The sequence below is a fragment of the Pagrus major genome, chromosome 11 (genome assembly GCF_040436345.1).
Source record: "Pagrus major chromosome 11, Pma_NU_1.0".
Lineage (NCBI taxonomy): Eukaryota > Metazoa > Chordata > Actinopteri > Spariformes > Sparidae > Pagrus > Pagrus major.
In genome coordinates this window covers 13,426,669-13,449,100 of record NC_133225.1, presented here as the reverse complement: position 1 = coordinate 13,449,100, position 22,432 = coordinate 13,426,669, and the positions used below count along the sequence as shown (strand labels likewise).

Below are 22,432 nucleotides of genomic sequence, written 5' to 3'. Positions count from 1 at the left end.
AAAACATCTGTTTCACATATAGCCTGCTTTGGAATTAGTTTAACATCGATGTAAAAAGGTTTATGCGGGATTTAGAACCAGATTGGTATAGTTATTTGAATTAGAGTAGGAGCAAGAAGCCTTTAAGTCAAAGCATATCTTTTTTGTTTTTCTTCTGTTCTTCCTGCTTCCCATAACAGCAGTCTTTCAGATTGTGTCATGTAACAGCTGTCGTTTTTCTGTAGATCAAGCTGCATTCATGTCAGGGGGCAAAACACACAAAACATCAATATCACCAGTATGCCTGTCTCATTTTGAAAGGCAGAGAAATTTAAATTAGGTCATGCATGATTTTAAGTACAGCCAGGAAATACGTATTGCATATGGGAAAAAATGTGTATTGTAATGTGCCTGCACTCTAACTGGCAAATCCTGTGAGGCCAACAAGTACCAGGCTGGGACTCTTGTTATGACTAACGTAAACATATGTCTGATAAGTATTTCTGAAGGAAATATTGCATAAATATGAAAACGTTTACCGAAGAATACCAGTGAATAATCGAACCTCAGGATTTTTGCCGATGGCGTGTTGCTTGAGTCCGTCGTAATTGCAGAGGAATGAGGAGCGGTTTTCAAATAAATGCGTTTTCCTATAGGACAGCGGGGACGGACATGTTAGTATGGACTGAATTATTGAATATGAACAGAGCTCTATATACTGAAATGTGGTACATTGATTTATTGAAATGTGAATGAATGGTGATGTGCTCGCTGAGAACGCCTGAGCCATGATTTGACTTGACACACTGAATGTCTAGCGCAGTCTGATATATTGCAACCAGCCGTATCGACATAGCTGGAAACTGGGCCCCGAAACCCACAGAGAGCAGAAAAGAACACAACCTTGGCATGTTGAGGAGTGAACAAATCTAAGGGCACCGTGGCATTTCTGTTGCACCACATTTCTTGGGCAGCTGCTTTTTTACCCAAAAGGCTTTGTGGTCTGGTTCCCTTCCAGAGGGTTGCATAAACGCACCCTCTTCCCCTAAACCCTGCTTGAGACCTTGGGCTGGTGTTGATCACAATGCCATGTTGACCTATTGTTTAATTTTGCTGGCATGTTTTCTGTCTGAATGCTATAGCGCTTCTGGCATTAAGGTATTTGGTTTGGCAACTCGCTGGACTTCTGCAGTGTTTATTTGTTGTCACGTCAGAGTTATAGAGTCGCCCAGTGTATGCTACAGTAGGCGTAAGCCTTTGGACAGCTGTGTCAACTCTTGCCTTGTGTGGACAACGAATGGTTTGCCAAAAAGGGAGAAGGGCTTTTATTTCTTTACCCAACAAGTCTCGTAGATGCAGGAATGCTGTGACTTCAACTGTGGTATTCATTATGTCAGGTTGTCATCCAAGAACTAAAGGCCAGCATGGAAAAACACATCCACCTCATTATCTCGTATCACATCACAAAATGGAAATGACACATAAATAGTGTTTCTGTCTGCATTTATCTGATAATAAAAATATATTGTTGGGTATGTTCATGAGCATGAAATGTTCTCTGACCACAGCAAGATCTATGCTCAAGAAAAAAAAAAGGGTTGTTCCAATACCTGCTTTGAAAAGCCTCCAGTAGAGCCTAAATGCTGGATCGGGTATCGGCGAGTACGCAAGACTATGCACCAATTTGATGGCACGTAATTTGTTAGCCACAAAACGGTGCCCTGCCACTCGCAGGAGTATCCCGTACACCTGTATGCAACTTAACATATTTTCTACTGCACAAGTAGCTCATTTTCACTCAACGTTGTTGTTGTTTGTGTTCGTTTTTAGTTATGACTGACTGTCAAACTAGAATGATGCAAGAAAGTTCTATGATAGTCACTCTCTGATTTTATTAAATAAAGGGTTTAACCTGAGCCAGGCCACACAACATTGCCACCAGTTATATCACATACAGGGTTAGTAGTATACAGTTGTTAAAAAATAGTAATAAAAATTAATATATATATTTTTAACTCCTTGTTATTAGATGGTATCAGCCAAAAACCAAATTCAAGTATTGGAATTACTATCTGGAAGGAAAATGGTAAAAAAAAAAAACAGTACACTAAAAACAGAACAAACCTAAAACACCTCCACCCTGTTAGAAATCAACTGCTGGAAATGTGCTTTGGTTCTACCAATTGATGCTGTGGTTTAGCTCAAGATTTTTATTTCCTACTAAATCATGACTGGTTAAAATCGGGAGTTGTTGCCAGAGCAGTGGCATCTTTCCAGACCTGTGGCAATATCCAAAGATGCCAATTTCTCCATTAGCAGCAGCCTCAATAGACCGAAATGAAATGAAATCATCAGACATGTTGCCTTTCGATCAAGTAATATGAGATATTGTTTTTTGTTTAGAAAGTTTTGTCCCTGGGAAATTAAGGGAATTACAGCAGAAGTAGACGAGGCAAGTTAAAATAAAAAGAGACAAGAAGATAGAGCTCTTTCTTTGTTTGTCACTTCAAAAATATTTTTACATCTAGGGGAAAAGAAGAATAGCTGTGGAGAAAGGAAATCAAATGAATGCCTAAATACAAAAAGTTACGATGCCAGAAGGACTGTGAAGAAGTCAGAGGAAGGAGAAAATAATGGATGATTGTGATGATCCAATATAAACAGGCCAGTCGTCACATTAGATTGTACTGTATTTATCTAATAGTCAAACAAAAGAGCAATTAAGTGGATCAATCAAACATAATGATATTGTCATTACTGGCTGTTGCTGAATTGGTGTCTATCATCCCCCAATAGCATCGATATAAGATTGAGTCATGGAGCATGTTGAGGTATATAACAGCCCATTGTAGGGTTGCGGCAAGAGGAGCTTATTGGCAGAAGGGGGTAAGAGAGAGAAGAGCGAGACAGAGAGAGAAAGCGAGAGTGAGAATAGAGGCAGGTGTGAGTGAAAGGTGCTGGACAGATTGAAGCCCGGGTGTCAGAGGACGCCGTAGCTCATGGGCCCGTCAAACAGGATCCTGCATTGACTGCCAGTAACATCAGTCCAGGCGCCGGCTCGGAACACAGATCATGTTTAGGATTCTCATTGCGTAAGCCCCAGTCTGTCTTTTTCATGGCAGGCTCGGATTTCGTGAATGGGTTTATAATTAATGCCTTGATGGTTGCTAATGGCTGTGGCCCTGGAAGCTTTGTATTGCACTCTAATTAGCCATTATAAATGGTCGGGATTGGTAGTGAGAATAAACACACTGTCTGGAGACAAAGTGGGATGGCTCTTTTAGAAGCCTTTCACTGAATGAGAGGTCACAGGATCATGTGTCTCCTCACTAACACCCCAAACCCCTCATATTATTGAGCCAATATTCAACTGCACAATACGTCTTTCTCATCTTTCGATCTTACCGGTTTCAAGAACAATATCAAATGTTTTTGCATAGGAGCATTAAAAGCCCCTTTCAGATGTGCACCGAAAATATGACAGCATTTTATACTAGTCTTTTCTGTTAAATTCATGACAGCAGTCCTAGATTTTACATTTTGAACACGACTCAGGTCTAATTAGAGTATTATCACATTGAAAAAAGGCTGCAAAAATGCAAGATTAAATGTTGAGAATTATAATAAATTTGTTTTCTAATAACAGTGTAGTAAATTTGTTATTTAAAGGTCCAGTGTGTAGGATTTAGGTTCTCCTACACACTTGGAAGAAGAGGGCTGAGGGGAGGGGTATTCAGTGGGTTGCAATCTGCAACCTCACTGCTAGATGCTTATAAACCCTACACACTGGTCCTTTAATAACAATTTCTGCTCAATAAGTGCTCAAGGAAATAAAATCACTTGAATAAACCACAAGATTGTGTCAATAAGCCAGTTTTAGGGTTTTTTCTCACAGCAAATGAGCCATAAAGATTTTTTTTTTCCAAGGCTTAAGACCAAAACACCTTATCTGGAGGATCTGTCTCGGGGCAGCCTGTTAAAAGGAAAATAGGCTTTTGCACTCCAGTCGCATACTGGGGGCCAAATATCCTGCAAACACTTTATCATGTTTGAGTACAGCATGATACATTATGGAACACTGATGTAAAGAAAGTATGTTCAAATGCCAAAAAACTATTCCTTTAACAGACAGATAAGGCCAATAAGGTGACAGATTTGTCTTTAAAGGGCCTGGCTCACTGAGAAGCATTGATATGGACGCGATCAGAAACATGATCTAATGTTTGCTAGAAGTAGACTCTGTTTGAAAGGAGCTGTGTTCATACAGTTGAGTGTGAAGTATAACTGTGTGAAAATTATTTCTTAACACCCTGAACCTTTGCCCAGAAGGAAAATTTAATATACTGGAGCAACAGAGGAATGGAGCTGGAAATCGGTTTGGTTCTCCTCTAACGCTGCATGATAACACACACGACATATCCTCTTCCCTGTCAGTCCGCTTCATCTCTTTGAGAACGTGACCCTGTTTTCCTTTCCCCTCAACCTGGTGAACCGGTAAACCCCAGGCAGCCCGGTTAAAGAGGAAATCACATCTTAACTCTCTAATCTGATGCAGGGCTGCAGAGCTGGTAGACATTTGAATGAAGGCCTCTGAATCACAGCAGGTTAAGTGCTTCCATGAAGCCTCACTATGTTGTTGTGCAGCCAGGCTCGCACTCTGCCAGGCCTCCACCGCAGGAACAGCGCTTCAGATCCATCACTACACTTCCTCCTCAATCTCCAGCTAACAGTCTGCAAGAGGAACAAAACAGCTGGGCCGGCTCATTATGTGAGCAGCCTCATTAAGTCATCATAGGAATGCTTCCTGTTGTGCCATCCACATAGTTTTTAATCTGGCCCCCAAACTATTCAGGCATGAGTGCAAAATGGCTGTTAAGAACAATTTCTTTAGTCATTTACATGACTACTTCCTCCCACCAATTTATCGGCTGAGCTCTTGCTCCATTCGCTTGTTTATTCGCATCTGGACAACACTCCCTCGCTTTGAGTCGTTTCTGTTGTGGGTACTCATTTCTCACCATTCATAAATCAAGGCTTCCCAAAAATTAGACAAAGTGAGGGAGATGGGAGAGAAAAGATGCGTTTTGGAAAAGCGAAGAAAGTATGTGTGAATTAATTTGTCTCTTACTCTGAGAAGAAGGAGAAGAAAGTCAGCCGCTTTCTTTGATTCAAATTAAAATCCTACTCGCAACAGATGAGGCTGGCTGCTAAAAGGGTCCCGCTCCGCAGTGGAAATGATATATGTAAACTATGTAATGCGAATGTTTTAGCAAAGCTGTGTTTAATTTTGTATCCTGACGAAGCGCATGAGAAACCTGCCTCTCCTTAGCTGTCTCGTTGAATCATATGGATATAATTTCATCCATTTACGTTTTTCTGCTCTTTGCTGTGGTTGCCACAGGGCATTTGGAAGCAGGCAGATTAAATGCACATGTTCCTCCCATCGGCTGCGGGGGCACTCGGCTCCATAGCCTCCCCTCCGAACAGATCCTGAAGTGTTGGTGGTTTTCCTCGTTGGTCAGGGCAGAGAAAGACACCTTGTGATAAACCTACTCATTCCCCCAAACCCCCTTTTTCATACCTATAAAGTTATACAGGCTGCTTTTGAGCATTGGCACTTTAAACATGTTTTATTTGGCAGTGTTTTCTTTTGCCACCATTACTCTTTGCCCTTCATCGTGCCTGTCAGGCTTTGCTGTAAAGGAGCCTGGATGTATTAGGTAAAACTAATCACAGCAGAGAACCGGTCGAGGTTAGTCTTTGAGAACCTTTTTCTCCTTTTATGGGGGGCCCTATGAACATGAGTAATAGTGAATTTCATGCTAGTAAGCAGCCGTAACAGTTGAATCCCATCTCCCCATCATTAGTCAGAGGCCTGATCTACAATTACTGCCCAGGGCCAGAGAGATATATCAGTGCTGAAGGAGATTCCCTCGCGTCTGTAGCAACCGCGGAAAAGCTTAACTGTCAGGAGTGAAAATCCTGGAGCTTATTCTTGTGGGAAAAAAATCTCCTGTAGTTGATGACCTTGGCTGCAAGGTCCATTGTCAGATTTTTTTTCCCAAAAAAACTCTACCTTAACTGTAATTCTCTTCTCTCTCAGCATTTCTCTTCTTACACCATTCATTAAAGCTTTTAATCAGATTTTTGTCCTACATGTCAGCAGCCATATTTCCTTGCGACACCCCTCCATAACGGCTGGTTTGTTTCCATGATCCGCAGCTCCTGCAGGTTACTAATGAGTCGCCGCATGTGAGGAGGGCCGCACACTGCTGCCTTTTAGCCCCGACACTGTTTGGCCTTTTCCCTGCCAGTCAGGAGTCATTTCCCATGAAGGCCTCAGGCGCGCCTCACCTCCACTCGCCTGCATGCTGGGCCCATAATCTGTCTATTGTGATCAGCTGCCTGTCCACCCTTTCAACCCGCTCTCGCCCCCTTCAGCCATGTCAAGACCCCGCTGTCATCCCGAATGTTTACTGAGCTACTGAACCCCCCACTCAAGAGTGAGATGGTGTCAAACGGGGATCAAATCCCTCCACACTGCCAGTGCCGCTCCCCTCATGCGGTTATCTGCCGGTTTACCTTAGACGGAGGTTTCAGAGAGGAAAACTAAACATGTTTAAAGCAATTAATGTGATTAGCGCTGTCTAAACTGTTTTCATAGATAATATCAAAGCTAAAATCAATCCTGTGTCAGAAGCCTCCGCCGCTCTGTTTATGCCACTTTAACCTGTGTGTTCATTACTTTCTAAACAGTTTATATTTCAGGCAACTCCTTATGGACGACACAGAGAGCCTACTGACATGCTTTAGAGTCTTATATCATCACTATATTTTTAACTTTGGTCAATTTGGTGGGAATCAAACCCATAACTTCGGATGTATAAATGCCATGGGTCACTTTCTTTTTTTTTTTTTTACCAATATAAGACCACATACAGCCCACATCAACTGTTAAAACACTTTCACATCCTTCATCCTTCAGCAGCAGTGCACTCCTCAACTGCACATTCCAGATATCCAAACCCAAGTAGGTTTTTGACAATCTATGAACTCACAGAAAGAAGTCATTTTCACCAGCAGACTGGCCAAAACAACTTACTGTAGCATAAGATTTTTCATGCAGGGTTCTGGGTAGTGTCCATGCCTGGAGGTGGCGGTGTCTATTGGTTTCCCAGCAGGCAGGAAAACCTCATGCTCAGCCGTCTCCCTGCTAGTCCAGCTTCCAGAGTAATAATACGCTCTACACGATTAACACGGTTTCCTCCACGGACCCGTAACTATAATTTAGCCTCAAATTTGTATTGCGGAAAAGAAAGCAATGAAAGAGTGATTATTCCCTTATACATAAATACACACATTTGGCACATCAATAATAGGCGTGTTTGTTTTCCAAACTCAAATGCTCGGCGCCATATTTCAGGAGTCAGCGTAGACCGTGTCTGTCATGACTGGTATGGCAGTGTGGATGTTCCTCAGTGCTGAGATTTTTATTAAACTTTCCCACCCTCACAGCGTCTCTCGTTTCCATCCGAAACATTTGATTGGCATGACTTTAGAATAATATGTTTCTGCTGTACAACCCTGTGCGATGTGAACTCATTTTCCATGGCTATATGTCTGGACAGAATGTGTTGATGAATTCAGGTTTTTTATTCATACTACATTTTAGTCCTCTGCCTCATTATGACTTTTGTGGTGCTGGCTAGTCAGTAAGTCACTCATGTTGTCATGCATTTCTTCTGATTATGTCTCAGCGTGTTGAACCTCCTTGCAATTACAGATTGAAATTTGTCGATATCAGTGAGCATTAAAACTGTCAAATATCAAAAATGTTTGGTCAAAATCTTAGTCTTGTTTACTTATTCTTTGATCAGGTATTTCTTGATTTAAATTAGAATGTACAAGGTAATTTAATTGTCATTATACAAATCAGGGTAACACAATAAAATGGAAATTCCTTCATGCAGTATTTATACTGCATATATCTTATACAGTTATTCATATACAAATATACATGAACACCTAGCGCATCTTTTGAATTTGCATGGGGGTAATTGTAAACAGCAGCAAAATGATGGTGAGGATAATGTGGACGGCATCTTCACATCATCAAGAGTTGGACAGCAGGGAAACATTTTCCATCAACTTTGACTGTGTGTGAGCACTAAGCATCAATGTTTTAAACAGAGTCAGAGCCTCCCTACCTCTTCTAGTCCTGCTGCAGTCCTGCCTTCTGTCGGCTCATAACACAGACCGCCCGTTGAGTACAACAACATGATATTTAAAAGTCCACTTTGTAGGATTTAGTGGCATCAGGCAGTGTGGTTGTAGACTGCAACCAACATAACACCCCTAGTCCAGCCCTCCCTACAAGTGGCCACTAAAAACACGAAAGGCCCTCTCGAGAGCCAGTGTTTGGTTTGTCCATTCTGGGCTGGCTGAGAAACATGGCGGTGCAACATGGTGGACTCCAAGGAGTTGGACCTTCTCCCAAGTCCCCATGAATAAAGCCTGGTTTTGAAGCCAATTCGTCATAGTAGCCAAACCGTGTAATTACAACGTCACATGATGCATAAGAGTGGCCCATGAAGACATTCTCCCATAAGCTTTTTGAGCTTCATAACGCCCACCAAATGACTTGTTTCACTATTAGAATTTGATTAATTAGGTGCGATAATATTTGGTAAGTCTAGAAGAGCTGCACATTTAAATAATTGTTTCCTTGGTCAAGTTAGCGGTCTGGTGCGCGCACTCTATGGGGCCCACAATGCTGAAGATCTGGGTAATTTTATATTTGGACGTCGAACTGTTTTGGCTTCATGGGCTATTGACTTTCAACTTTCATAAGAATGAACAGGGCCCGCCTCTGATTATGTATGCAGTTATATTTATATTTAGTTATATATATATTATACGTCCATGCCCGCTCCCTCTGTAGATATAAAAGGCTCATTCTAAGTTAATTAAAAACACAATTCTTTGTGTCAGGTGATGATACTCTGATGAAAACATATGAATATTATAGTCCATTTGTAAATCCCCCTAAATCCTACACACTAGACTTTTAATTGAGGTAATGTACATAATGTTCCTATGTGGCTCTGAGTTTTTTCAGTAAAATCAACTTCACAAGCTAAGTTAAATTGTTAGTTTGTTGTGAAAAAAAAAAAATCTAATTATAAGGGAAGAAAAGGCATCTGTACCATCATGCTGACAGGTTGATTCGTTTCCAAACTCATCAGCTCAATGGTCTATCAAACTTCATGAGGAGCTGTTCGTATGGTGCAGCCATAATCGGGCAGATTAAGACTCTCTTACTGAGTCACACAGGCACATACACCCACAGATCAGCCTGGTCACCCAACACGGCTCTACCATGACTGGCTTAGGTTTCGCCTATATTAAATGGAGCCTCAGTGAATAGAAGGCTCTGCCTGTGCTGTGTGAGTGAATGAAGGAGACCAGGGATGAGTATTGAGCCCAGATGATGCTGAAGGCCCATTAGAAGAATGGTGTCACTCTCTCCTTAGCTGTAACCCGACCTGTTGTAGGCAGGCTTCACTAAAGGTCAGGCTACAATGGACAGTAGCGACCGCAGCGCCTCAACAGTTTGTCCATGAAGTTGTATTTGTTGAGGTCAGCTTAGCCCTTTGAAAGAACTTGTTTTTAAGAGAGATTTAAGAGTAGGGAAGCGTTTATTGTAGAAGATATTGTCTGACATCGAAGTGGAAACTTCAGAGTTTGGAGACAGAGTCGTTCCACCATGTTTTCATCACACTGAAAGCCTTCCTGGCTGCCTGCTTCTCAGTGGTTTTAACCTCATATTTAGGTGATTGACATAGAATTAATGTCTCCAGTCATCTTATTGTTTGACACAATAAACATTTCTTGAATCTTATTATCTTATCTTTCTCACTATATTTATAAAAAAAAATACAACCCTCAATTCAATAAAGTTAGGATTTCATGTTAAAGTTAAATATAAACAGAAAGCATTGTTTTGCCATTCCTTTTCAACCTATATTTATTTGAAAAACGTACAAAGATAATATATTTAATGTTCAAATTTACAAACTTTATTGTGTCTTGGAAATATACACTTATCTTCCCATTCATTTTAATGAGGGTAGTCCATTTTGGCTGCGGCAGTGCTGGCCGCAGGGGGTTCTGAAAAAAAAAAAAAAAATGAAGGCGACAAAAAGCTGAAACCACCTCAACTTTTGGAGAGACACAGCCCGTCTCAACTCATTCTTTTTTTTTGGTAAATAAATAACACTCAAAATACAAGTGTGGGGAGGTGAAGCTGGAGTCTGTTACCGTAACTGTACAGAAGAATAATTACACTTAGTGAATAGTAAAAAGGAAAAGAGATAAACTGATAAACAAAAGATCCACAAGGCCTAGCATCAGCGCTAGATTATTCACACGATATAATTTTTTAATATCACGGTTATCATCAATACTGGTATACTGGTGTCACCCCGAGTAAAAATTGTTTTTCAAATTTCTGATGTGTTTTAGTCCGTCATCAGGCGTATTTGTCTAATCTTCAATCAGTTATGGCCAAATGCAAATAGGAATGCACACAAGGGACGTTTAGTTCCTGAGTTTATACTCTTTTCCACCTCTCTGTACTCCTTTGTCTTCACCTTCACGTGTCCAGCTGTCCTCTGCCTCTCTCTTTTTAATGCAGTTGTACAAGCCATGCATCTGAAGTCCTCGTAGGCTCAGGGGCGAAGGATGCCAACATGAGCTCCTCACTTTTGTACCCTGTGACTGTTAAGTTTAGATATATTGATGTCAAGGTGCTGCTGAATATATAATTGAGATATTAATAACATCGAGCTATGCTTCCCATACGCTATGTGACTCTTTACACAGCATCCCCTGTAGGGGGTCTTGACATTGACCACCTCATCGACCAATCAGCCATGTTTTCTGCCTAAGAGCAGCAGTGGACATGCGAGACGCTTCATGAATCATTCACGTGTTAACAAATCTGTGGTGTTCATTGGCTGAGTGGTTTGGATCAAATGGGCCAAGCTGGGTCGGATATGAGCTTGTTTACAGTCACTGTCACTTGTCAGTCTAATGCACTATACACAGCAGAACACTTATCTCAAGCTATGCATTACAGCCCATTAACCGCCGCTGTACGGCACACTCCAGTTTCCCGTGCAATTTAGATGCAGCAGCAGCCTTGAGGCAGGTGTACTGTCACGCTCGCCGCTGTCTTTAAAGTGCACGTGGTTTTCAACAAAGGTTCTCGGATTGGCCGCGTAATTCAAGAGCCATGGAAAAAATGCTTGCGATTATACCACCCATGTTCTTAAGCGTCTCTCACTTTTCCATAGCCGGTGAATATGTGGTGTAGAGTGAACTCCTCCAGCTGTGCGAGTGATCAAGGGACTGAGGAAAAGAGTGGGACAGCTTCTTTCTGAGTCACACACGCACACATATACAGAGCCCACATTGTACCAGAATTTACCAGCTTTACAAAGATTGATTTCTTTTTTCTGTGTGTGTATGTGTGTGTGTGTGTGTGTGTGTGGGTGGGTGTGCTTCTCCATGTATATATGTGTGTGTGGGCACATGTTTATTTCCTTGTGTGGTCCCGTGCATACCTGCCTGAGTGTGGTTGTCTTTGTGCGTGTGTCGGTGTGTGCATGCATTCCTGTGTCGTTGTTGTGTGTGTGTGTGTGTGTGTGTGTTGTCTTCCTTCCTCCACAGTTCGAGGGCTGTAACAAAGCGTTTTCCCGTCTGGAGAACCTGAAGATCCACCTGAGGAGCCACACAGGAGAGAAACCATACCTGTGCCAGCACCCCGGCTGCCAGAAAGCTTTCAGCAACTCAAGCGACCGCGCCAAGCATCAGCGCACTCACCTGGACACGGTCAGAAACCAAGTCTCTGCTCTGTCTTACCTCCCAAAGTCTCTCCAGAGCAGATTAATGGTTAACCTGTGTCGAGCCAACAGTTAAAATAGTCTGGGTGGTCACTGTGTTGCAGAAAGGATGGCTGCATGAAATTATAGATAATAAATGTTAGCATGTGTCAGGTACAAGCTGCAATTAGATTTCTACAAAATCCATTCAGGGATTAGATTGTACGCTAAATTGCAAATTTAATTGTGAATGCCAGTCAGTTTATGTGTGGGTGTGTGTGCTCATACTGTATCCCTCCATCACTTTAACACCCACATTAAAAACCTGAGCTGCCGTCCAAGTCTCAATGCTTACTTTTCACATCTTGACAGTGTTAGACTTTAATTTGCTGTCACTCAGTGAGCAGTGTGGCATTCTCGCTCGCTGTACGCTGGCAGTGACACGCCACAGATCATTAAACGATCAGTTCCATTAGCCGAGTCGCAGCTTGGGCCGTAGCAGACTTGGATTGGAGCTGCGAGCTCAGACAGAGCTTCGCCTGTTTCTCTGACCTGTGGAGAGAGAAGGAAAGGTTGAGTCAGCCATCGCTGCCACTCGTCATGTCTCAGTAACCCAACCAATACCTCACTTTATCACCATCCGCATGCCAACACAGCCAGGGAGTAAACAAGTTGTTTTCCTCGAATTATGTACTTCAGTAATGTCTACTCTTGTCAACGATATCAATACAAACCCCTCTTGTTAATATCTGTATGTTTGAGACTATTACTCGATATAGCAATAAGATTTAATCATAGAAATCAAGGATAGTATTGGGATATACTGATTTTGTAATCTGAATTTAATCAGTTAGTGAAGACTGTGTTTATATAAATCCCCTATTAAGTTAATGTTGATGGTAAATGCTCTGCATCCCTTGAGTTATATTCAGTAAAGTCAAAATCAAATATTTGTCTCAGAAGTTTACTTTACAATCTGAATAACATACAACTCCTCAGACACTTGATTAGGTCCCATATTTACATTTCTGCAAGAGAACAAAACTCTCCAAACAACTCTTCAACTCAATTAAGATCATTTACAAGATTCATACAAATATGGAACTAAATTTGTTTCTCAGAACTATTTTAAATGTGTTCACCCTCTCTTTGTCCATTGTCAAAAAGCCATTTTATTCAGTTGCTTAACCTAAAAGAAAACAAACATGTCCAGTATATAATGCAACTATCCCAATTAATGATAGGGAAAATATTAAAGGAGTGTCCTCTAATCTTAAAGGGTACAAAGCCATTACACGAGAACTATTTTTTTCTCACGTGTGGAAACAGAGAGAGAGCTTTTTAATCAAACTGATTAAAAATATTAACTCTCAGTTTGTTACAAAGGCTATCTCTTCTTCTTTGACATGGTGGAAAGTCCCCCTTACTTTTTGTTTTCCTTCACTCTACCTCATGTCAGAAAGTTGGATTCAGGGTATATGCACAAGTAATGAGACCGCCAGAGAGAATAAAATGGGTAGAACAAAAGCTGTAGTGGCAGAGGGTGAGATTTTTTTTTTTATCAGTGAACTCAAATTCACCACTTTCTGCAAAACTTAATTGAAAGAGATTGATTTTAAGTTTATTTTAAAAAATATATATATTTATATTTCCAGAATATTCTCCCCCTGTGTTCTCATATTGGATAGCCACCAATGCTTTTGGTTCACGAAATAGTAAATCATTCATAACTTTTACTTAAGTAGAGTCCTGAATGCAGACTTGTGTTATTCTATCGGTTAAGAGTTTTCTTCCACCACCCACTCTTTCCACAGTAGGACAAATGATACAGCTAATCTGGGACCCCGATGCTTACGGCTTCACATTAACACCCTGCTAAGGCGTTCACTGTGCCTGCCCAGCCGCCGGCCCTGCCAAAAACACTTTGGGGAAAATCATTTTCAAGCTTTAATGATATTTATTCTACACAGAAGTTGTGCTTGATTTTCTTTTTCGCTCAAGGTTCTGCGCTGTATTGGGGTACGTTGCTTGGCAAAACAAACATGGCGAAGATGAGTGGCACTGTAAGCGCCTTGCAATAACAATGGCTTATTTACAGAGGAGGTTGAGGCATGGAGGCAGAGCTAATAAAGACGCGTATCCCCTTACACTTTAATGGCCAACTTATATTCCTGAGGATGAAAGAAAAATTGCCGTGAGGGGAAAAATCCCTCAATCAGCTAGCTACATGCTATATTTGCTTGGTTAATGAGAAGAATGTGAAATGATGAGGAAACTCCATGACTTCGCAGTTGTTTTACAGATGTCATGTCTGCTACTCTAATCCGCCTCCTTAAAACCGGTCTGTCAGCGTACACACTGACATACAGACTGATGGTACAGGGAACCACTAGACAGATGTAATGACATGTAACTCTTGATTTTTTCACAATATCCAATATATAAAATTTGGGGGGCTTTCCTGCCTGAATTTTAAAAAATCTACAGGGAGACAATTTGGTTTTGAAATATTTTATAATGGATCTTTTCTTTTTTCTTTTTCATGCTTTTTTCCCTCTTCTTCTTCCTTCCAATTCTGTCCTCCTCAGCTGAAAGGTAGGACTTTACCTTTGCCTTTACTACAACAGATTTCAAACTTAATGCGTTTTACTTTTTCTTACTCACACCTTCATTTCCTGTATCTCTTTCCTCACAATAAAGTGGATTTAAATGTATTTCACACTTTAAACTGATGTGAAATTTCTCTCTCTGTCTTTGTAGAAACCATATGCATGTCAGATCCCTGGCTGCACCAAGCGCTACACAGATCCCAGTTCCCTACGCAAACATGTCAAGATCCACTCGGCCAAAGAACAACAGGTGCGTAGAAAGGTAAGACACCTTCTAAGATTGTAAGTTCCTTATTATTGGCATTCAATCTTTATTCTTTAATGGTACCCCGTTAGCTTCCCCAGAGTAGTTGATAGTCCTCATGCGGTCTGTATTTACACTTCAACAACAAGAAATACAAATTAAAATGGCGCAGTATCAACAAGACTGAAAAATACAGTACAAGCCAAGTATGAGGACGAGAAAACAAATGAAATGACACTACAAATAAAACAGCCCACACAAGAAACGGTAACGAAATTGTCAAAAACACACTCCACAAAATAAACAAAAGCAAACAAAAAGGCAACAAAAAATATAGATCATTGTATTTTTCTTTGATTGACTTCTTTAACAAATGTCATCATTCAATAAGAGCAACGGGAAGATAAATTAAATGTCTCCAACTTAAAGCTGGCTGTAAATTAATTTGAGACTATGAATTTAAAAAGGAATTTCATCCATCACATTTCATTTTGATTTTGATTTTTTTTTTGTACTTATTTATTTTGCAGTCAAAACAAATCATAGTGGACATATGTACTGTACATACATATGGTTGCCTTTGCCTGCATATCATGTAGATTACATGACGAAGAACGACTGTGGACCTTTTTCTTCCAGCAGGACTTTATGGTAGAGCTACAGATTTTACAAACAGACCTCTTTATGCAATCTCTCATGTCCTGATGTGCATTATCCACAGATCCATCTAGTTGCTTTAATTGAGGGGTTTGTGAGGCCTGGGTGGTAGAATGGTATCTTTGAGAATCGTTTCCCCCACAATAGATCAGGTTTGACCACATTTCATCATGTTCATGGTCAAAAAGCCTGTTCTTTCCCGGACTGGAAGCGGGTAAATAAGAGAGAATGGGCTCATTGTTGTGGAAGGGGCTGGATAGTGGCAGGCTGGATGATGTGTTCTTTTGCTTAGCGTCGTAAAGGGAAACACATGTGTGCTTGTAGCATTGTTAATAAGCTGTACTGCAGAATACCCCAGTGGCCAGATGTTATGGACAAATGTCAAACAAACGCTCTTACTCCACTCTTGGAGCAGCCCGGAGAAAATCTACTAGGAGTGTCGCTGTGGGGAAAACAGAACCCCAATTACATGTGATGAATGTTCTGCAGGAGCACATGCGCACACACATTTACTGACACACGGTATCTGAGTGTGAAATCATAACGTGGATGCTGCCAGCTGTAAAACTGTTGAGCAAAACCACGCTGAAAAGTTAGCTGGCCAGATATGTCTTAAAAGATATAACTCATGGACACGTAAAATGATATAATTGTTATCTGTCCACTTGGCTCTTTGCTGTCGATGAACTCTGTGGGAATAATCAGGGGGTAAAGTAGTTTTTTGTTAAAATGCTGAAGAATGTTTCCAACCACAGTCCAACCACAAAATCAAAATGTGGAATTGATTTTCGTGGAATAACAAAGGATGGATTTGTGGATGGATGGACGGACAGGCAGACATGAGGAGACAGATGGGCAGATTGATACGGTTAGAATGATGATGGAGAAAAAACCTGGTGAACAAAATCGAACCTGTCATCTGTCTTTTAAACATACACTTGACTCGTGTTGGTCCACATGACTCAAGGCAACACTGCCAGGTTTTTATGCCTCTTGGCATCGTAAAGTTATCGCCTCTTATTATTATACACTCTGCTGATAAATATGTCTTATTGAAGATAGTTAATATCCCAGCATGATGACAAAAATACAAATTTGATTAACAAACAGTTTACATGTTTGAACTGAAGGCACATATGGTGGATTCAAAAAATGACAGAAACAGTTGCAACAGCTGTTCTTAAAGGCCCAGTGTTAAAGATGTAGGGGTATTTAGGATGATCAATGGTTAGAAATGAATTAGAATATTCATAATTATGTTTTCTTTAGTGTATAATCACCTGAAACAGAGAATCTTTGTGTTTTCATTACCGTAGAATGAGCCTTTTGTATCTACATTGAGAGCAGGTCCTCTTCCACAAAGTCCGCCATGTTTCTACAGTGGCCTCAAACGAATGGACAAAAATTGCCATTGCTGTTTAAGCATTGTGGTAGCCACCATGGAGGAGGATGAGGCGAGTACTATTAAATCTTTCACACTGGACCTTTAAGCTCAAACTGAGACTAGTTACTAACATAACTTAAGTGCTATAGTAACTGCCAGGCTAAAGCTAAAGTTAGCTTGCTACTATATTACAGATGAACCCTTTAAGTTAAAGAATAAAATAGGTAATTGAACATTGGCCGAGATCTGGTACCACACTTGATGGGAGAATGTTAAATGGTGATGTAAACTGGGTACATTTTAAATAACAGTGTTCGATTAGTTTAGCGTAATTGCATTTTCATTTATCATGATTAAGGAACATGTCACATGTCATTTATCATGATTAAGGAACATTGTGGATCTTTGATGTGTTTTATTAGTTTGTGGAAAACAATGAAGGTCTATTGCACAAAAGATAAGTATAATATGGATGAGTAGTAGATCTATTGTACCAGATCATGTCCACTTGATTGTTTGTCCACAAAGCATCATCTGATATTGGAGTCCTTAAGTTGATTTCTCCCCTTCTTGTCAGTGTCTTTATTCTGGCACAACATGCTGTATTTGTTTAAAGTGTCTTTCTTACTACCTACTTCTGATAGTCAGCTATAGTCCTGTTGCAGTCCTTTTGTTGCATTTACAGATTTTTTGAAGGTAAATCTTGTCTCTCCTGTAAAAGGAAAGACGTGGTTGTACCTCAACAACTATAATTTTTTATTACATAGAAATCCCCTGATATATAAGACAGAGGTCAGCTGTTCCACTGATCCACACGGCAGATGTCCCATTTCTCCAACTGATACAAGTTGTCTTAGGTTTATGTTTCTTCTGCATGCCGTGTGATCGACTCTCCAGCTTAAGTGTGTCTTCAGTTGCCCCCATTACTGTTGGCAGGGAGAGAAACAGAAGCAATCTCACATTGGCTCTGAGTTGGTATCATGATCACTTCCCACATTGTCCAAGGCCAACAAATGACTCAAAACGTAGTGTATGATCTTCTCTCTGGTTCCCCCTGACTGAGAGTGTATTCTCATTTGCTGAGTAACTGTTTCAAATCAACATTAAAATCACATTATTACAAAAAGAGAAAACAAAACACACCCTGTATAGAGTCAGACCTACAAATAGACACAACTGAAGCTGTGCTTTGTTCTCGGGTTGTGTAATCTTGCAAACCAGATGGAGTTCTCTTGAAATGACTCAACATCATTTCTTGTAAACATGTTTCTGTTTATTCTTACATGACAGCTCCGGCCCTGTCCTCACCTGGAGCAGGACGTCCTGAGTGACTGTCTGTCCATGCAGCACCTCCAGAGCTCCAGCTCCTCGCAGCACCTCTACAACGGCAAAGATGGACGCTCACCTGGACTGGGCCAAGACATCTTCACAGGTGCACACAGGCTGCTGCTCTGTCATCTAACACCCTGATAATGTAATCTCTTCCCACTGAGTAATCGAATACTTCTGTCAGCAACAGCAACAACAACAACTCAGAACTCTGCTCTCTCTTTCAGTGTACTTCCCATGTGTTATTTTTCCACTTAAATCATTGTTAGAGATAGATTTGCAACTTTTAATAACAACAGAAAAACAAATCATTTGGGGAATACATGAATCGTTTATAATGAACTGACACAAGACCAATGACTACCAGTGAAGCCATCTGGTAGCCATTGGTCTTGTGTCAGTGGTGCTTTTATCCCCCAGTCCCTCATCATAGCTTTTTTACATGATATTATGTTGTTGGGTTTTTTTTGTAAAGTATTTGTTATTATTCCTTCAGAGAAATGACAGAGATTAAGTATGATGCAACTCAGAGGGACCTTATATCATAGTATTTGTTGTAGCACTCACATACAATTTTTTGAAACTGTTATTTTCTGACATTTCCAAGAAAAACATTTTAGTCTCCACATCCAACTCTCTGACGTCTAATTACCTGCCTCCTTTTAACCTTGGGAATAGTGAAGAAACAGACTTTTCCTGGAAAATTAATGTGTCCCCAAGTCATATTTTTGTCTCAGATTTTGGAAACTCTCCTGCTCTCCTTTTCCAAAGGCACACCAAGCTTATATTCCTTTTGCTGGCCATAACTTAATACTGGTCATATTGAGCTGGTTTGAAGTTACTCTCATATGTTTACCTTTAAAGGGTAACTCCACAATTTTTACACATTAAAGTGGAGAGTACTACTACATATGTGAAAAAAGATGTATAAACCTTGTGTGGCTCCAGAGTAAGCTGCATATAATCTGATAAATCACCTCCAGAGATGCACTCAGTGACAAAGTTGCATTCTGGGTAATGTAGGTTTTTATTACAAAATCTGTTGCCTACATTACCCACAATGTAATTTAGCCACTTAGTGACATCACTGGAGGCATTCATCAGATTACATGCAGCTTCCTCTGGATCCACAAAAGGCTTTACACTACTTTGTTCACATATGCAGTAGTACTCCCCAAGACCTGTAAACACACTTAGTGTGTAAATTTGGTGGAGTTACCCTTTAATACATTTATATCATTTTGTATCTGATATATACGGAAGCCCTGAGAGGCAAGAGAGACGTAGAAAATGTGCTGATTATTTTTCTAAGTTCGACTGTTGTCTCTCCTGTGTTCATGACTTAAGAATGGGTAAGAAAAAAGGTTTATCTTGAGATAATCTTTCTAAGTTTCTTAAATATTGTTTTCATATGCGAAAAGGTTTTGCCTGGGATATTTTTTCTAAATTACTTTTATTTTATCTGTGAAAAAAAAACAGGTGAAAAAAGTTTAAATGTGAGAACATTTTCAATCTGTGTCACACAGAAGGGAAAACAATTTAGATCAGACTTAAAAAATTGGACATTGGGTTATTTTTCTTACTTGCCTCTAACGACTTCCATATATATACATTTTTTATATTTTGAACACCACAAATCTAACTTACAAGTTTCTCACGACACCTTCCTCATTTCAAATCTTCATAAAACATACTAGAACATAAGTCAATTGTGGCATAGATTCTTAAAATAAACACATTTTAATGAGTAATACCTCACACATGCAATACAACATGTCATGTGACACCGGTAGTAGCATCATTCTCTGTGGTTGAGCAATTCCCAAAGTGAATGCAAGAGTCTGGCCGTGTCTCAAAATATTGATGGCCAGGGAGTATTTGTTCCAAAACAGAAGAATGGGCCAGCAAGTGAGGTCTGACCGCCAGAAATCCCAACACCTGGCAAAGCAATCACCAAGTCAGTGGTGGTAATCAACAGCCATGTCGACATTCCTGCAGATGTATTATTGTAATTTTGTGCTTTCAGGCAGTAAAAATCAAACATATGGCGCCTTTGGTCAAACATAAACAAATTACGCCACCATAATTTGTCTTTAATTGCTTATACACATTTTATATCAACATTTTAGCTGTTGGACTGCACTCGGACAACTTAAGTTTAGAAGGAAGTGTTACGACCTTGCACTTTTGTTTGTTTGGTTTTTACCTCATAACCATATCATGTTAAACTGTCATCTTGTCTTGCAAAGACTGCAAAAACCATTACCAACAGTAACAAACAGAAACTTTTATTCATCACATGTGGCCTTTAAACTTCCATTTTCCTAATTGATGAATTTGACCATCGCCAAATGTCAACACAACTTTGCATCGGGAACAAGAGAGATAAAAATGAATCATTATAACAATCTTAAAGACAAGAGAGTTGCCCCGCAGCTTCCTCAGTTTATGGACACATCTGTCCTTGTTTTCTGCCTGTACCCCATCCAGACTCCCCATCGCTTTCTGTTGTTGTTGCTGGAACTCCAGCGCACCGTTGACGACTGTGAACGCTCAACTTGTCTTTGAATGTGGAACCAGGCCTCAGAGTCTTGGCTTCTCCCCCTTTGCCTCCCTCTGTTTCTGAGTGGACGTTTCTTGCTCTCTTGTTTTAAATGTCTTAAAGCCCAAAGGAGCTCTCTCGTGAGCCAATGCCAAGTCATTCGGAGATGCGGTGTTATTCGAGGCCAGCAAAGATGTTGCAGGTTGGCATGCAGGGTCTCCATTTACATGAATTCCACTTTGTTCCCGAGCCAATAGGATGCATGGAAGAGGTGGGGCAAAGTGGGCAGCCATCCCATCATTAACACTTGTGGAGCAGAAAATGAGTCATGCTTCCAGTCAGAGCTCAACTTGTTTTCCTGTTCGCCTGTTATAAGTCTGCTCTTATTCACATGGCTGCAGCGAGACTTACGAGAAGCCCCTCTCTGTTTTATAGAGCATAATTAGGGTGTTCTCTGATTAACCAGAGGAAGGACTCATCATCGTTTTACATGCTCCTGCTGTTATGCTGAATGGCTGATATACCCTACATCTCCTTCTCACACAGAGCTTTCTTCCTGAACTTGACCAGAGCCAATCCACAACATGTCCACAACATAATCCTCTACTAACCCTTAAAGAGTGCCACCAGGTCCCCCCTCTCTCTCCCTCCACAAGGAACTAGCGACGAAATTGAGGCAATCACAGCCATTATTTGTCGACTGTTTTGCCGGTCTGGTAGCAGATGTTGGGGCTAAAGGGGAAAACATTTAAGGTCTGTGATTGATGATTTGGGGGTAATGAATCAAGCTTGTAACCATTTCAGAGTGCTGTCAGATCAGGCCTCAGCATGCTTCCACTTGAGAACAGCTGGACCTGCAAACGGCAAAACCAGGAGCACCGATCTTTTCTCTTCCTTTCATCTCCTCCTGTCTCCTCTGCTCGTCGCTGGTTAACTGCCCCAGACAGTCCTCGTGGATGCTGGGAAAGAAATCAGCCGATAAACGGAGGGGAAGATGGCGAGAGCAGATTTATTGTGTTGGGAGAACAAGTAGAGATCAAGTATAACTTCTTACTAAGATTCACTGTCTACAATGTCTAGTTCTTGACTGAATATTTAGAATTCACTATGATTTGCCACAAGTCTCTCCCTGGAGCAACATTTTCGCATTAAAATGGTGGAAACTTGTCAAGGGAACTGATGGAAAGGTCAGATTTAGTACAGCAGATTTGTTGACTGATATGTTCAAGTGCGGCTCCCAAGACTGGCAGACATATGCGCAATGTGGTGACAAATTAACAGGGATTTCCTGGAGAAATGTAGTCCAGCAAATATGGCTGAACACTAGCTGCTTCCAGCTTCTGAATGAAAAGATATTTACTGATTTTCAGTTTTATATGACAGCAAAATGAGTACCTTTGGGTTTTGGGCTACTGGTCAGACAATGAGGACATTTTACGACATCATCTTGGGTTGTGAACCCAAGACCCAAGTTGTGAACTTGTGATGAGAATTTTCCACTGAAAAATAATCTATTAATACATAAACAATGATTATAAGTTGCAGCCCTGGTTTGAAGTGTATTCTGAGTCCACAGATTGCAACAATCAAACAAAAGTTGGCTACATGCAGCTGGCTCCGGTAGAGAATGAAATCCCCCAGCAGACCACTGTGTCATCAAAATGTTAATCAAATATGATTTAGAAATACTCGATGATTGAAAAGTGAAAGATATATTGAACGTTTACGAGTCAGGAAATTATACTTTTCCCTTCTTTTTTCCAAGAAGTTTTAAAAAATGACTTTTTCAGTACAGCGTGAATG

The 22,432-nt window shown here is 40.6% G+C and overlaps 1 protein-coding gene across 1 annotated transcript in view; it reads left to right on the top strand.

Moving 5' to 3' along the window:
- Window positions 1-22,432, top strand: part of glis1b (GLIS family zinc finger 1b) — a 74,655-nt gene that overhangs the window by 41,254 nt on the left and 10,969 nt on the right. The window contains exons 4-6 of the mRNA XM_073476433.1: window positions 11,713-11,874; window positions 14,625-14,735; window positions 18,049-18,190. Coding sequence (XP_073332534.1) covers window positions 11,713-11,874; window positions 14,625-14,735; window positions 18,049-18,190 — 415 coding nt within the window. The remainder of the gene's footprint in view (window positions 1-11,712; window positions 11,875-14,624; window positions 14,736-18,048; window positions 18,191-22,432) is intronic.